At 37.7% G+C, this 17,548-nt stretch overlaps 1 protein-coding gene across 2 annotated transcripts; it reads right to left on the bottom strand.

The window, feature by feature from the left end:
* Positions 1-223: 223 nt before the first annotated feature.
* Positions 224-13,270, bottom strand: cbx3b (chromobox homolog 3b). Of its 2 annotated transcripts, none has more exons than XM_088327299.1 (5): positions 13,044-13,270; positions 8,903-9,047; positions 7,681-7,825; positions 4,296-4,426; positions 224-2,981 (listed from the first exon to the last, which is right to left on the bottom strand). In XM_088327299.1, the coding sequence occupies exons 1-5, from the start codon at positions 13,186-13,188 to the stop codon at positions 2,864-2,866; spliced, it is 684 nt and encodes a 227-aa protein (XP_088183425.1). In that variant the 5' UTR covers positions 13,189-13,270; the 3' UTR covers positions 224-2,863. The 2 variants fall into 2 exon arrangements, with proteins under 2 accessions (XP_088183425.1, XP_088183426.1); XM_088327300.1 differs by having other exon boundaries at positions 12,948-13,095.
* Between the last annotated feature and the right edge of the window lie 4,278 nt (positions 13,271-17,548).

Raw genomic sequence — 17,548 nt, 5'->3', positions numbered from 1 at the left:
GTGTGTGTGTGAATGGGTAAGTGTGAAGCACATAGTAAAGCGCTTTGGGAGGTCTTCATTGACTTGAAAAGCGCTTTATAAAATGCAGACCATTTACCAATAATATGTAAAAAAATAATACACCACAGCCGAAAACTCAGCAAAATATGACTTGATTCGATCTGTTTTTTGAGATGTTTGCTTATGATTTTGTTGCACTTGGAATTTATATTGTTCCTCGTTATTCCGAGCGAGGTTCACAGACTTTGTGTGATTGCACAGACCCGAGAAAGCTTAGAGGGAACATCGATCAAGTATATTAATTAGGGCGGCCGCGACACGTGTAGCCGATTCACCGAATACTCAACTTCACTACATTTACTCAGGGGACTTTAAATATGAGTAATATTGAACATAGTTTTTCACAAAAACACTAATACTTGCATTAAAATAAACAAAGCAGGGCAAAAAGAAAATCTCAAGTTGGGTGCACATTTCAGCACAATCGTGCAGACTTTTGTGCACCCGATGAGGGATGAAATAAAAAAAAAACTGTCATTGCACAGAATGTACCCAATGTTATTTTTTTTCTCAAGTATGTGGGACATAACATTTTCCAAAACCAGTGTCCTTTTAATAAGTGTCATTAAAAATTAATAATAAAGATGATAATGTGAATTGAAAATGAGTCATAATGAGTCGGCACGGTTGTAACTCACCCACAACTGACGTCACGTTCTTCTTTTAAACTGTCAAAAGGTGAAAGGCAGTAATGCGATGCTGTGATAACAACAACAGGCTCAACCTACCTTGTTATGACAAAAATCGCTGTTTTTTTGCAATCCACTATATCAGTTGAATCTAAAATTGCATTTTAACTTTACATCCGTTGATTTTAAAACATATAGTTCCATCCTTGTCTGAAATACATTTCTAGTGAATATTCTCTTTTCTCGCTTATTTAAACAAAGGTGAGCTGTCTATACTATTACAGTAGATGACAGTAACATAAATATAATGGGTTTTTTTCTGAAGAGCAAGAAGGATTACTTTAATATTGAAGTATTATTCAGGGGGTAAAAACATGTACCAACTATTGATGCTTTAAAGCAGAAGTGGGCAAACTACGGCTGTTTAATCTGGCCCGCCAGATGAAAATGGTAAAATTATAAAAATAATAATAAGTAAAACAGTGATACTAATGAAAATGTATTGTTATTTCAGTGCCGCTATTGTCCACCCTTGTGAAAAATATTTTTTTACTGCGCTCAGGGCCAATATTCAAATGGCAGGCTACATTTTTCTGTACTTGCTAATTTTTAAATCGTGTATTTATTCCGTCAATCAGGACATTCTTTGAAATTAATGTAAAATCTGAATACTGAGCTTTTTGAGCACATATTGAATTCATCCATCTATTATCTGCACTCCTTATCCCCAGTAGGGTCACGGGAGATCCGGAGCCCATTCCAGCTATCTTCGGGCAGTGGGTAGGGGACACCCTGAACTGGTTGGGATGTACAAGTAATTGTCTGCATGTACATTTATTCATGCTTTTATTCCGTCATGTATTTCTGAGGGATAGGATTGAAGAATCTCTGTCCGCACGTACATGAATTCAATCATTTTTTTCTACTTCTTGGCCCGACTCCTCTGCTATTTTATTTTTAACCCAATCCGGCCAATGACCCTAAAAAGTGCCCAACCCCGCTTTAAAGACCTAAACTACTATACATGATATGTGCTTTATGTCACGCACATCAGTGATCAACTTTACACTGGTTGAGTAATGAACAGCTATATTTTACGCCACCGAATTTACCGTAGTTTCTGGACTATAAGATGCACATCAAACCCTAATTTGGCCAGTAATTTCAAAGTGGATAAAATTGGAAACGCACACATTATTATTTGTGTGTGATACTCCATGAGGCTTTATAAGATACCACTGTATTTGTGCAATGATTGATCAATGGAATTATACTGCGCCAAAGCCTAGCCACTACACCACCAGATACAGGTAGCATACGAAAAGGCATTCAATCTTATCTCATTATCACAGTTTTTACTCACGGTGCCAGAAACGAATGTTAGACAGTAGCAAAAACGTCCTGCGAGATATGAATAAACTCAAAGTTTGATTCATCATCAGATACACCGTTTCCCTAGTCGTGCTTTTTCATGTTTATTTAGGTTTCTGGTTGAATTTCTGTGTTCTCAGTTTTTAACAAAAGTTTCTAGCACTGTGAGTAAAACATGAGATAAAATCGAATGCCTTGCAGTGTGACATCTGTATATCACATATGGTGATCAAGTGGTAAGGTTTTGGGGCTCTCACCACCGCAAACAGGGTTTGATTCCTCTTGCATGCAATGTTTTGCAATCTTGGTCGGCGACCATTTTCGACTGATCAGTCATTGCACCAATATATACCGTAAGTTTATAAAATGCTCAAAGGTTATACACGAATAACTACGGTAGAATTTACTGTAGTTTTAAATCCGTGCACCTTATATTCCAGTGCGCCTTATACATGACAAATGTATGACCAAAGACTATTTTCTTTGGAGGTGCGCCTTTTAGTGCAGAGAATACAGTAGTTTAACACACAAAGGTCTGCCCAGTGCAGAAATGTGCTACAACACGGAACAGAGAAGACAAAAACAGATCTTAGACATTGATACAAACAGTCCACAGTGATACAGTGTGCTACATAACACCGGTAGCACAAAAAGAGGCTACAGGTGAGTCAGCTGCCATAAAAGCAGCGTTTAGAGTCGAGGATTTTCGCACCAGCCGATGGTTTGTCCTTGAGGTAAGCTGAACGACGGCGCTCACGAGAGGTAAAACTCAATTTTGCGGTATAGCTTCTAACCTCAAAGGTTTAATCTTCATCACCGCAATGCCACGTTAGCTTCTGCTCGTAGAAATCGATCACCGCCTGCGGGCATCTGGCGCTCGCCTCCTGGGCTGGCATCAGGGCCACGTTGCCCGAATGCTTCCTGCATGAAAACACACTTAATGAACATGCTCACTAAAGCAGCAAACCACAACTTTATGAATCCCTTCCCAATTATTGTAAATTCCTACAAGCCTCTATTTTTTTCGACACTTTAAACACAGCAGCTTACAATACGATAGGGATTATTCAGAGGCCGGTGCAATCACAATAGCCTGTCGACATGCAGAGCCATGTGACTGACCTTAAGCTCTCCCATCCCTTGCACACATGACAAAGTAAGAGAGGTGACCAAGTATTTCTACTACTACATGAAAAAAAAATCATTATACATGACACTAGTCACTAAGTGAGAAGGAATACGCGGTAATTATTGGGCTGACAGTTATCGGACTGATAACAGCCTAATATGACGTCAGTTTTAGGAAAAATGTATCTCATAGTCACCTGACGCAACACAAATTCTTTTAATCAGGCAGGACAACTACTTAGAAAGATTCCAAGCAATAATGTATCACCACCAGAATGCCCCAAGCCGATATAAGATTGGATTCGGCTGCTTGGAGTGTCGGTGGTCAGGAGCTGCAGTACCCATTTTGGGTGCCAGAAGGCGTTAGAAACCTTAAGAAAGCAGATAATAATCGTAGTGTTTATTGGGGGTGCCTTGACACAAAACCTAGAAAAAGACACGGAAGCATAAAGTACAACTCTGTATACTTCCACGAAAATCGGTTTAGCCAATTTGGAGCCTGTATGACACATACAAACACTCTCATCAGAATTTATAAATTAGTTTAGAATATATAGATAGATTAAGATTAGATGATGTTTATATGTTGTGCAATACTTGGTCTCCTCTCTATCACTTTGTATGGTGCACAAGGGATGGGAGAGCTTGAGATCAGTCGCATGGCTAAGCATGTATAAAGGCTGTTGTGATTTAACGGGCTTTTGAATTTTAGTCTGTACAGTACATTGAGTTTTGTTTTGAGAATGTTGTTGTTGCGCACCTGTGTATATGCCAATGCAAATTTCAATAATATTGAATGCTTGACAACTGTGGACACAGTCAAATAGTGTCCTAATGGTGGTACAATCTGTTACTTTTCTGTACTAGGCATTTCCCTGCTGATCTTTTCGAAATGGACGTGAATGAGTTAATCTTTACGGTTGTTTAAGCATGCGCAATAAAAAACGGTCGGGCTTGTAGAAAACAAAGTTGAGCTTCTTCTTTAAATTTCCGGACGAGTCTTGTAATCGGGTGCGCTCTGTCGTCCAAAATTCTCAGTACACAATCACAAAGTTGCCTCTAACCCATTAAACAACTGCACATTAGAAAAAAATGGAGTGTAGTTACCATTTGACTAAAAACATAAGCTCTCCCCGTTTGTCCGCAGAGCCGATGCATTCGAGTTCGGGGAAAGCGTTGAAGTTTTGGGGCGAGTCAGGATCATCGCCACTGGGCTGAGTGTGAATCTGCGGCGGAGACTACAAACAATAACAAGAAGGTTATTGTGGTTTTAAATTCTCGAAAACACATGTTGGAAAAATACTAACTTCTTATTTTTCCTTTAAACAAAGAATGTGATGATGGCGTATCCCTCCAAGTCATATCTGCTGACTTTTTCTTTACTTGCAATAACATCATGTTTTTCCAAGAAGCTCAAATACAAAATAAATATCAAAGCTGCATTTGTTGGGTATACCAGTTAACAGGGAAATATGAATTAAAAACAAATTAAATTGTTATTTTATTCAGTGTCAATGTTGTTTCTTATTGAACTTCACATTGTTTGGAATTTCCTATTCAAAATTTCTGAAGTTACACATATTATGGATGTTACTAACAAGTCAAGTCATGTTTATTTGTATAGCCCAGTGTTCTCGTTTGCCCACGTCCCTGCGTCCTAGACGCATCATTTTTGCTGGGGACACATAGTCTCAAATTAACGTGCGTTCCCGGGACGCAACGTTTTTGACACAAAATTGTCATTATTACCAGATTACATTTTTTTTTTTAAACAAAGATTTACCGCACTCCAAACTTTTCGTCAGGCAGATCCAGCAGATGTTGTTTTGGTCTCGTAGTTCGAGTTTTCGTCTGCACGCCGATCTCGAGTTGTGTAGTGAAAAGTCCGTCTCTTTTTAGAGAATCGGCTTTTTCGGTTCAACTCATTAAAGAGAGCCGGCTCTCAAACGGCTCACTTGCTTTGATGCATTATATTACGAATTATGATGTTGTATAAAGAAGTTAAGAAAAAAAGGAAGTATAAAAGGAGAAAATGAAAAAACAGGTTTGTGGTGATCCCTTAAATTGGTATATTTCCAACAATAATTTGATACAGAAAATGAATTAATAATTTGATGATTAAAACTGAATGAATATATAGATTTTTATTATATATTTGTCACCGATTTACAATTTCAACCTCGATAACACTAAATTTTGGGGACCCATAGAGCTCTGTTGGGACCCATAGATTTTTGAGCATGCGAGTCCCCGGGATCCATAACTTTTCAGAGGTGAAATGAACACTGATAGCCCTTAATCATAAAGAGTCTCAAAGGGCTGCACAAACCACAGACTATTATTACACCATCCCCTGATCTAAAACCTACATGTGGGCAAGGAAAAACTCAAAATCCTCAACATGAGGAAAATGAAGAAACCTTGAGAAGGGACCACACATGAAGTAATCTCCCTTCCAGGATGACCGGGCTGCAATGGATGTTGCAAAAACATAATACACAGGTATTGTCAACATAAAATTTAGGGGTATTTGGCAACTAGCACAATTCACAATTGTAACGTCACAGAAATCAAAATAAATAAAATATCCACCTGTTGCATGATGGAAGGATCTTGAATACAATTTAAAAAAAGTAAACCTAAAGGTACAATATCCTCGCTATTTCTTGTATTTTTTTATGTCTAACACAATTAGTATGTAATGTACAACTGCGCTGAGCGTCTGCAAATGCAGAGTGAGGTACACAATTTTTCTTCCTCATGGCAAAGCGCTCAAGTGTGACAAACGATTCTGAATTGGTGCACACCTCAGTAAAAACAATAAATAATAAGTGATAGCATTACACTCGCCAGCTGCTTTACAATCAAATGACACGCTCACAAAAGCAGCGAACCAAAACTTTCTGCAATACTTCCTAATTGCACCAACACAGAATTGCCTCTTACTCATTAAAACTATACTCATCTCATCAGCTGCACCGCTTATCCTCAGTAGGGTCGCGGGGGTGCTGGAGCCCATCCTAGCAATCATCGGGCAGTGGGCAGGGGACACCCTGAACTGGTTGCCAGCCAATTGCAGGGCACACAGGGACAGACAACTCACTCGCTCAATCACACCTAGGGACAATTTTGGACCGGCCAATCCACCTGAAATGCATGTCTTTGGAATGTGGGAGGAAACCGGAGTGCCCGGAGGAAACGCACGCAAGCACGAGGAGAACATGCAAACTCCGTTGAGATGAGATAAAACTATACAATTAAGAAAAAAAAAAAGAAAAAAAGAAAAAGGAAGTGGCGTTACCATTTAACCGATAGCATGACTTCTCCCCGTTTATCCATTTGCTGGAATTGTGGCCTGTGCCGTCGTTTGAAACCTTTTGTGGTTAAGGGCTACGCAAATAAATATGACTTGACTGGATAAAATTGATTTTGAAATTTATAGTTGATGGAAACACAAAACGCTTACACCAAATTTATCCATTTGTATTTTGAATCTAGATACATGCAACATGTGTGGCTTTCATTAAAATGCTCATAAAAGGCTTTTGTTTTTTTCGGCTCTGGAGAATTTTGTTTTTTTGGTTAAAAATGTCTCTTTTACCATTTAGGGCTGCCTACCCCCTTAGTGTATAAGATTACACTGAGTTTATGAAAAATATATGTGTATTAACAAACGATTGTTGAATTTCGATCTAACATTTTCCTTATACAATTGGAAATGGCAATACGTTGCTTCTCACTGCATGGACTTGTTTTCATAATGGAGGATTATATTGATGCTTTTATACGAAAGGAGTAGGGAATAGTCTTTGTATTAAGTTAAGGTAAGACATCAAAACCTTTCTATACTACAGTATATATATGTTTTGCTTGCTCTGTCAATGAAATTGTTTACCTGACTGCCCATTTTGCACATCTGGTTAGCTGCTCCTCTTGCACATCTGTTCTCCTCTGCACTATCGTACTTCAGTGTTATTGTTATTGTATAATGACTTCTTTACCTGACTGCCCGTTTTGCACATCTGGTTAGCTGCTCCTCTTGCACTCTTTGCACTACTATATAATACTATACATAGCTATAAATTATTTAGCATATAATCAGTACTTCAATACTCTAACTCAGTACAACATTTATTTATATCTGTACATTTAAGAAAACTGTGCGGGTCAGATGTATCGACATTTCGTTCTGTATACACGTGTACAAGAATGACAATAAAGTATATCTATATCTGAATCTGAAATGACGAATAAGATGTAGGTTTATTTATTTATAAACGCGACTGTGCCTCACCAGACACGAACCTCACCTCATGTTACCTTCCTTCACTGTTTTTAAAAAATATATATTTTATTGTAATATATCTTGTCAATTGCACTTTTCAAACAACACATTTTATGACAAGATTCATAAAAGCAGGTACTATCAGTCTCCTCATGTCACACATAGCTGTTTTTTTGTATCCCCCTCACTGCCAGACAAGAAACTCACTATTTCCGTCTCCTCTGTCATTTCTTCTTTTGGAACAAACTCCTGCTCATCTTCCTCATTCTGGTGGGAGAGGTTATTTCTCAGATATTCCTCTATCAGTTCTGGGCAGTCCAGATTGTCCTCTGGCTCCCATGTGTTTTCTGCACTGGAATCAGGACAAAGAAAAATAAGGAGAATATCATTTTTCAGTTTTTTTCCCATCATGCAATTAAAGGGACTCAAATTTCAAAGCAATTGAGCCGATGTAGGAAAACAGTGTATTGCTTCTACACTTTCAGGAGTTACTATTTAAATACTGTACATATTCAAAACAAAATTTGCCATTTTTGGTGCTGATTGCTAGAAAACAAAAATGGAACAAGCCCAATACCTTTTCATTTTGGTTGGGATGACAGCTAGACAATATAGATTTGTGACTGCTAGAATAGAAGACCTGTGCTTCATGTTTTTTTAATATATAAAAAAAAACATCGGGGGAGACATCAAAAATGAAACCATTAGTCGATAAGTGCAATGGTATATTGTTATGGTATATTTATATATAATGCGGATAGTATTGGTATATTTTGAGTCAAACCAGCATTTCTTTCCTTCATTTTCAAAAATGACTGGGGTATACAAGTTAGTTTGGGGTAACAGATGATGAACAGATGGTTTCCCCATTTTTAAAGGGACCAATAGGACACAAGATAATACTTCTCTATATAAAAATAAAAATGACAGAGCGCTTGTGGTTATTTACGATAGTATATTTTGATGTAAGCTAGCATTTTCCCTGTTTAATAGGAGCAAGAGAATGGGTGGTTAACTGGTGTATTTTGATTGAAGCTAGCATTTTTTAATAAATGTGGACCAGGAAGAACAACCAACAAGTGGTTAGTTCCTATGCTAGATTTTGATTCAAGCTAAAAATTGTTATTGTTGAATTGCCCAACTCACAGATCTGTGATGTCAAACAAGCTAGATCATTTTAATGATTGGAGCTCTTCAACCACTTCTGTTTTTTGTGTGCTAGCAGTCCTAAAGTCGTGGATTTGAATCTTGGCCCAAGTCTTATGTTGGCGACATTGGTTATGAGACCCTAATTGTGGGATATATATATATATATATATATATATATATGTATATTACATTTGGGGTCAAACAGGATATTAAATACTCTTTGTGCAAACCTTTGCCTGTTTTTTTATTCAGTGAAAATATTTCCCGTGCAAATATTTACTCAGTAAAGCCTTTCCACTTTAAGAAGTACTCCACTCGTCCATTAAAGATCCTACGCCGTGTGATCTTTTCAACCACAAACTCTTGCACCACGGAGGAATCCTCAGTCTTCCTCTGCTTGGCTGTTTGCTTCTTTCTCATCTTTCCTGCAATAGCACACACAATCAATAAAGAAAGTCAGTTCAGAATTCACTTTTGACTTATACGGCTAATGTTGATGCTGCATTTTTCATGCCATTTGACTGCAACAATGCAAGAGGATTTAAATTAGATATATATCAAAGAAGATTTGGGCGTACAGGGTTTTTAGTCAAATATAACCCATTTTTAGTTTCTTTAAAACAAACAGTCCAATATTTGGGGTTTTATAACAAAATGGCCTATTTTAGGGTGTTGATTTCACTAAAACGCAACAATTATACATATATATATATACCACAGCCATATTCCCCTAGTGGGAGGTGGCTAGAGTCATTTCTGACTCTTTTTGGGAGATTGATTCAGAGGAGGGGATTCCCAGCCCCCTCGCTCAACCCAACTGAGGTGTTGGGAGTCATTAGGTGACCAACCCCCCCAATTCCAACCCCTAATGCTGAACGCCAAGCAGGGAGGCAACGGGTACCAATGTTTAAGTCTTAGGTATGACTCGGCCGAGGCTTGAACCACAACCTCCCAGTCTCGGGGCGGGCGCCAAGGCCACCGAGCTGGTAAAACGCAAGAAACAAACTGATAATAAACACATTCTGGGTTGTTAAATATTTTCAAACAGAATAATAATTTTTTTTAGGTTTACAAAAGATTGAGGGTCCCATTTTAAGAGGGAAACACGCAGTAAAAGAACACATAATATCACCCAGAGTGACTCAGTCAAAAATGTAGGTGTCACATTTGACCCCAATCTGTCCTTCCAAACCCGCTTAAAGAATATTACTAAAACAGCTTTTTTCCATCTTCGCCCTATGCCGTCGCAGTCGGCTGCGGAGATTATAATTCATGCGTTTGTTACCTCGGTTACTGTAATGTACTACTCTCCGGTCTCCCGAATTCCAAAATCAAGAGCCTTCAGCTGGTACAAAATGCTGCAGAGAGGCTTTTAACTAAGACAAGAACGTTTGATCACATTACCCCGATTTTAGCTCACCCGCATTGGCTCCCTGTTTACTTAAGATGTGATTTTAAGGTTCTGTTGGTAGCAATGTTCCCTGTAATTTTCCACGGGTCTGAGGGTTCACACAAAGTCGGTGAGCAACGCTTAAAACAACAGTGAGCAACCATAATCCCAAGTGTGGCAAGATAATTAATTATCAAACATGTCCAAAACTTGACATCAAGTTACATTTTGCTGAGTTTCTGGCAATGCAAAATTATTTTTCTTTTTTGAATAAATTGACTCAGGTACTATTGCAAAGGTTGTACGGCTTACAAACGTCGTTTGTTCTTACAATTCTTTCACAAGATATCCATTTCTTTTTATTTCCTGATATATTTTGTAGCATACTATTAACATTTTGGGGGGCTTATTTAGTCGGTTGTAAGATTTAGAACTGTACTTAATCACATTTTTTAGCGGAAGTACAATGTTGGCAACAAGATTCACTTGATAGAATTGGAAATTATTTGAATGCAACACAAACTTTTTCTTCTTTTTTCCGTGTTTTTTTTCTACTTTTTAGTTACTTTTTTCTTTTTGTTCTCTATTTACTTTTTCCCTACATTCCTTTCTTTTCTTTTTTCCTAAATTTTTCCTTCTTTTTTTTCTCAGCTTTTCCATTTTGGTATTTATTTATTTTTTGTTCTATCCCCCTTCCTTTAAGTCATGTTGTGAATAATTTTACATAATATTTGGTCATGTTGGGATTAAAGAAGCAAAAACAACCAGAAGAGCCGTTTAGGACCCGAAAGAGCCGGTTCCTTTTAGTGAGCCAAGCCGAAGAAGCCGGTTCTCTACTAACTTTGCTCAACTTCGTTCTACTTCGACTCGACTTCAAAATACCGCATTTAGGACACAACGTCAGGGGAACCCGTGTATTTTTACCTTCATGCACTGTAACTTTGACTTAAGTCGCTTCTTAATAAGTAATTTTGAGCCCTCATTTTTGCGCGCTGGCTAGATTTTCTTGTGCGCTGAGAATGTGCGAGCAGTGTGCAATTGCGCACGGGCTCAGCTTAGAGGGAACACTGGTTGGTAGTATACAAAATCATTCCAGTCCACTTCGCTCTGAAAATGCTGGTCTACTAGTGATCCCAAGAGCCAAGAAGAGATCCACAGGTTCGAGAGCGTTCTCCATTCGGGCCCCAGTCCTGTGGTCATCCTGGAAGGGGGATTACCTCATGTGCGGTCCTTTCTTAAGGTTTCTTCACTTTCCTCATGTTGAGGTTTTTGAGTTTTTCCTTGCCCTCATGTAGGTTTTAGATCAGGTAATGGTGTAATAATAGTCTGTGGTTTGCAATAATCTGTGGTCTATGCAGCCCTTTGAGACTCTATTATGTAAATATATATGCCTGCTAGCGCTAGTTATAAGGGACCTAAAGTTTTTGTACAAAATTATCCAATTTGCTTTGTTTTCACACAGCTCAGTTTGTTAGATTTACATTTAAAAACATTTTTCAGAGGAGGGGTGGTTGCATTTGTGTTTTACAAACACAATCAAATATTTAGCATTGACCCATTATGGAGGTGTTAGTTTTCAATTTTTATTTAATGAAATAACTATTGTTTAATTTATTTTTGAATTATTTTTTGATTGAAGGGCTAGTTTGGAATCAAACAACATATTATTTTCGTTTTATAATTGAAGCGTAGTAGATTGGTCCGGTCTTGACCAGAACACATACCTGTCAACCTGTACTTTTTGCCGTACAAAGTACGTTTATTATGCATTTTAAGACATGTACGACGTACGAGAAAATCTGTACGGAAAAACGCAAATTTGTCAATTATGGGTACCATCCGGTATACACCGACTATCACAAAATGGCAAATCAATCAAGTCAAACGTGTTCGCCGCGGTAACCTCTATCTCTGTATCGCTTTTTTCGTTGCAAACGAAGCAAGCGGTTTGATGTAGTGAAAGGAAGTCAGTCTCTTTTGGGAGAACCGGCTTTTTCGGCTTAACTCATTAAAGAGAGCCGGCTCTCAAACGGCTCACTTGCCTTGATGCATAATATTATGAGTTATTATGTTGTATAAAGAAGTTAAGAAAAAAATGATGTATGTAAGGAGAAAATGAAAAAGGACAGGTTTGTGGTTGTCCCTTTAATCAGTATATTACCAACAATAATTGAATGCAGAAAATGAATTCATAATTTGAATAAGAAAATGTATTATTGCACTTAGTTATATTAGCATGTATTTTTTTCCATCTACAGTGAACGTCCGAGCTACTTAATTTTCGATCTTTTTTATAATAAACCTCATTCATGTGGAGCAACTCTCACAGCAAAATGTTAATTAACAATATATATGATATAACGAAACAAATGTACAATATAACATGTTAAACTACATAAATAAACACGTTTTGAAAAAAAAATATCGTGCAAGATTTTTTTGTCTTTTGTAAGGAAAAATATGAGTTTGTAAGGGCATGGAGCTGTGGAGGTTGACAGGTATGTGACAGGCGGATACAAAAAGGCAGAGAAGAAACAGCCCAGCCTGGCCCGAACGTAATGATTGACATTTTAGTCCCGAAACGGACCTAAACCTCTCGAAACTTTGAGAATGTAGCAGTCTGAATTTAATATTAATTTTTTGTCCACTCTTTCCAAATTAATGACAATTGAATTATCTAATATTTACTTTAAAAAAACATCCCAAATCGCTCTTTGAGAACCCAGGGATTAAATAAAGAAAACCAGCGTGTTTGAGACTTGCTGTTTCAAGTGACGTATGTTTACATAGCTCCACCTGCTGGATTCTACCCGGAAGACGGTCCAAACACGCTTTTAGTCGGCACGCTTTGCTTTAAGGAACATTTGACCAGATTCAAAGTGTGTTTGGAACCGGTTTCGCTCATTCACACCGCGTGGGGACAACAAAAACGTACGTTATTGTTGAAAAAGGCGACACTTTCGCTTCCGTCCTTCGGTTCTGTTCGGGGAAGGTGGGGGTCTTAAGGGGCCGCGTCCCGGAGTGTAGTCACCTTTACTCCTCGTCCTCGGTGCCGGCAAATGAGCCGCTTGGCCGTGTTTAAACGCAAGAAAAGAACTTTTTAGTGGGCGAGTTGCGATTAAAGATGGCCGTTGGATGCTCGGAGGAAGGAAGTGGTTGCCAAGGGAAAAGGTCATGCCAGGAAAAGCGGGAGGAGACGGCGGGAGCGCGCACCGAAGCCGACCAATAGCGCAACAGTCCGTCTCGTCCGCGTCCTCGTGGGCCACTTGCCCGGAAGCTGCTCCGCCACCCATGGGTGTCACCCGGGTATGACACGCCGAGGGACGTCCTCTTTTGAAGATTATTTACAAAATACTTTTTTAAAAAAAATCTATAAATGTAGATGGATATATATTGATCTTATTCTACTATTTAACGTGGAGAGATCTGCACTGGACGACCTCCCAACGTCAATGAGGAAACTATGGTTGTGTCGTTCGCGAACGAAACGGCTTTGTGAACCGACTCTTTAAAACGAACGACGGGAACCGCTCCCCTCCAATCAAGAGCCGGTTCCCTTCGTGATGCTTCTTTCCCCGCTTGTTATTGGTCGATATGCAGGGTTGGGAAGGGTTACTTTAACTGGATTACTTTCAATTACTTTTGGATTACTCCAATACCAAATATGCTAATAAAAGACAAAAGAAACTAAATATGAATAAAATCATGACACACAACACGTGGTAAGCTTTCTCTCCTGGCTTTGATCTCTTTGTTATCCGGCAAAATTAACATAAAATGCGACAGAAACAAAATGAAAATAAATCCAAACTGCTTGCCAACATCATTTTTACCGTTCCATGTATTCCGTTACTGCCCAAGCCTGCACAAAATTTAGTAATTTTATTCATATTAGTTTCTTTTGTCTTTTCTTAGCATATTTGGTATTGGAGTAATCCAAAAGTAATTGAAAGTAATCAAGTTAAAGTAACCCTACCCAACCCTGTCGATATGTATATTTTTAGGGGAAACTTGTTGACTTTGAATAGTATGTTTAAATTGACCAGGAAACGACAAAAAAAAATCCTGCAGATAAAACGACCAAAGGTCACCCAAAAATGAACAAATAACTACTTAAAAACGAACACAAAATTACCACAAAACAGAAAAAAATTCCCCCCAAAAAACAACAAGAATGCATAAAAAATGTATTTTTTAAACACACCCCTTTGAACTATTCGCCCAATAGCAAAGCCTTTGGAGCGTGCCTATTATGAACGCTTGGTCTTGTTTGTTTTCTGAGAATCTACTTCACCTACTGGTACTGTAATTTGTCTGGCATTTAACAATACAAAATATACAAAAAGAAATAGGCATATATTATTCTGGTTAGTCACATTGCACTGCATTATTTTGAACAGCACTGTATAACAAGAATCGACAAAAAATGGAACAATAGACCACAAACAGAAAAAATGATGAGGAAACACCCAAAATATGACAGAAAACAACACAAAACCGCCCAAAAAACAAACCGTTACACATTTCCGGTGGTGGGGGACGCAGGAACTGGAGGCAGAGGTGCTCAAAACAAAGGCTGCATTTAATAACAAGACCAGGATCAAAGTAGCAACAAGGAAATGGGTGCAAAGCAACTCACAAAATGTCAAAACAAGAACCTAGAAACAAAAAACAAACCTGACAAAGTTCAAACTAGAAACAACGACCAAAACTGGAAATAGAAACGACAATGGGCAAAGTCACAAAGAAAAGCCAGAAACAAAGCCAAACAAACCTGGCCTGGTCATGGGATGAAATCAAACAATGACCTGACCCCAATACATACAAGAAATGACCCCCTCCCCCCTTCCCCACAAAAAAGCCCTGGAAAGAAATACAATTTACCAAGAAATTACCCCCAAAAAACAAATAAAAATTAACAAAAAACAACAATAGTTGTCCAAAAATCGACAAAATATAACAAGAAACAATCCAAAAATGGCCTTGGAAAGGGCTAAAATTTGACAAAAAAAATACGAAAGAAAAAACAAGAAAAAGCAACAAAATAAAAAAAAGGCGAAAAACAAAAAAAATGGCAAAAGTGTTAAGATTTGTCAATTCAATAGCGCTCTTACTCTTGGTATTGCGGTAAGACGTTTTTTTTTATTGTGTGACGTCATTACGCACGCACCATATTTGGTTTACTATTGTTGATTGCCATGTTGTATTGAATGGAGCCGTGTTCTTGTTTAACTTGCTGTTGAGGAATAAATATGCTTAAAGGCTGCTTATCTTCTCACGCATGAGGAAATTGCATACTCTGACATATCCTTAACAAAAAGACAAAAATTGTCCAAAGAATAACCAAAGTTGACTGTGGAACAACCAAAAATACGTCAAAAAACTCATTTTTGTCTGTTTTTTTTTCTTCTTTTTTGCATTATTTCCCTCCTTTTTAAAGTCGTTTCATGCACACGGTTACATAATAATTTATGATACATATATAAAAGCAACACAAACAATCTGAATAGCCGTTTGGTAGCCGAGTCAAAAAAAGCTGGTTCTCTAAAAAGAGTCGGAACCATCCCTGTGGGCAAATTGCCCGGAAGCTCCTCCACCACCCAAGGGTGTCACCTGGGTATGTCGCCTTCGTGAGATCTTCTTTGCAGATGATATACAAACCTGTTTTTTTGTTTGGTTTTGTTTTTTTGTTGTTTATTTTTTTGTTTTTTTAGACAGACAAACAGATGTGTAACAGTATTTGATGATCTCTCAAACGTGGAAGTGCCTCCGGAGGCACTTGATTGACAGCCCGCTGCTGACCAATAGAAACCAAAGAGCTTACTGATTGGCTACCATATTAACCCTTTTCTCCCTGAGGGTTTTACATGTTTTCTCAATCCACTAGAGGGCAATGTTGTTCTTCATGAATCTTTCACATGTCCGTACTGTACTGTATTTTATTGTTTTTCAACCTTTTTTTTTTTAACCGAGGCACACTTTTTGCACTTGAACTGTTTTGACTATGTTCTGAAAAAAAAACAACCTTAAATACAACCAATATTTATTTAAATACCAATAAAAAATACATGCAGTATCATATATATATATATATATATATATTTATAAATATATATATATATATATATATTTATATATATATATATATATATATATATATATATATATATATATATATATATATATATATATATATATATATATATATATATATATATATATATATATGTATATATGTATCTTCTTTAACTGCTGTACTTGTAGGTTGAGGAATAAGAATTTATTCAACATAACACGCGTATCACCTAAAGGTAGCTGACAAATAGCCCATGTATTAAACACCGCTTGTTATGTTGAGTGAAAAAAAATAAAAAAAATAAAAAGACAACAGTGAGAGAAGCGCAAGAGGAAAATGAGCTGTAGTTTTAAATATTTCCATCGGATGTCACCAAAGCCAGTTAACACTTGCAAAATAATTGTGGTAGTATTTCTCCATTTCTCTCTGACTCACTTCTTTTTTTTATTTATTTCTCCCTCTTTTTCTCCTCCTTTCTCTATTTCTCTCTAATTCTCTAACTCTAACTCAACTTTTCTCTGTCTTGCTCTCTCTCTATTTTCTCTCTCTAATTTACACTTTAATTCTCTTTCTTTATATTTTTCTCTTTCTTTCTAACCCTCTTTCTTTCCCTATTCCAACCTCTCCCTCTGTCTCTCTCTCACCTTGCTTTGTCTCTTTTTCTCCTGCTGACTCTTTTTCTTTCTGTCGTTCACTTCTCTTATTATTTTATCTCTTTTTACACTTTCTTTTTCTCTCTATAATCATTTCCCCCTTCTCCATTTATATCTCTATTCTGCTCTCTCTTTTTCTCTCACTGTTACTCTGTCTCCCTTGTTCTCCCTATCTGTTTATCGCTCTCTCTTTCCTTCCCTCTCTTTCTCTCTTTTTCTCCCTCTCTCTTTCTCTTAGACTTACTAGTCCGGCCCCCGTGAGATTTTTTATAGCATTTGTGGCCCCTAGCTAAAACGAGTTTGACACCCCTGCTCTAGCTTTTGAGAACCGATCTGAAACCTCAGTGGAACTGTTTAAATCTGGGCTTAAAACACACTTTTATTCTATAGTTTATGAATGACCTATGTTTTGTGTATACTATGTCTGTGTATTTCAACATCCATTGTAGCCTGGTCATCCTGGAAGGGGGAGGTGTCACGTACCAGAACAGCATCAGGACCCAAACGCGTGACGTTGCTCACGCAAACCTTTTATTTTACGGGTAATGGGGAGTCCTGCACGTTAGGCAGCAGTCTGGCGTGAAATGATAGGAAGCCAGAGGCCGACGAGATCGATACTAATTGCTCGATTTGATATCGGACAGATGGGGTTGATACCGGACAGGATGGCACAGAAAGGATTGATAATGAAACAGGATGAAATAGACAGGAACAAAAACTGGATAGCATAATAAACAAGACAAAAATAGATGTGAACAATACCGGACAGGGAATACCAACAGATTCAGATTCAGATTCAGATATACT

The sequence above is a fragment of the Urocampus carinirostris genome, chromosome 2 (assembly GCF_059441175.1).
Source record: "Urocampus carinirostris isolate Australia breed hairy pipefish chromosome 2, RoL_Ucar_1.0, whole genome shotgun sequence".
NCBI classification, from domain to species: Eukaryota; Metazoa; Chordata; class Actinopteri; order Syngnathiformes; family Syngnathidae; genus Urocampus; species Urocampus carinirostris.
This window is presented reverse-complemented; position numbering and strand designations above follow the sequence as displayed.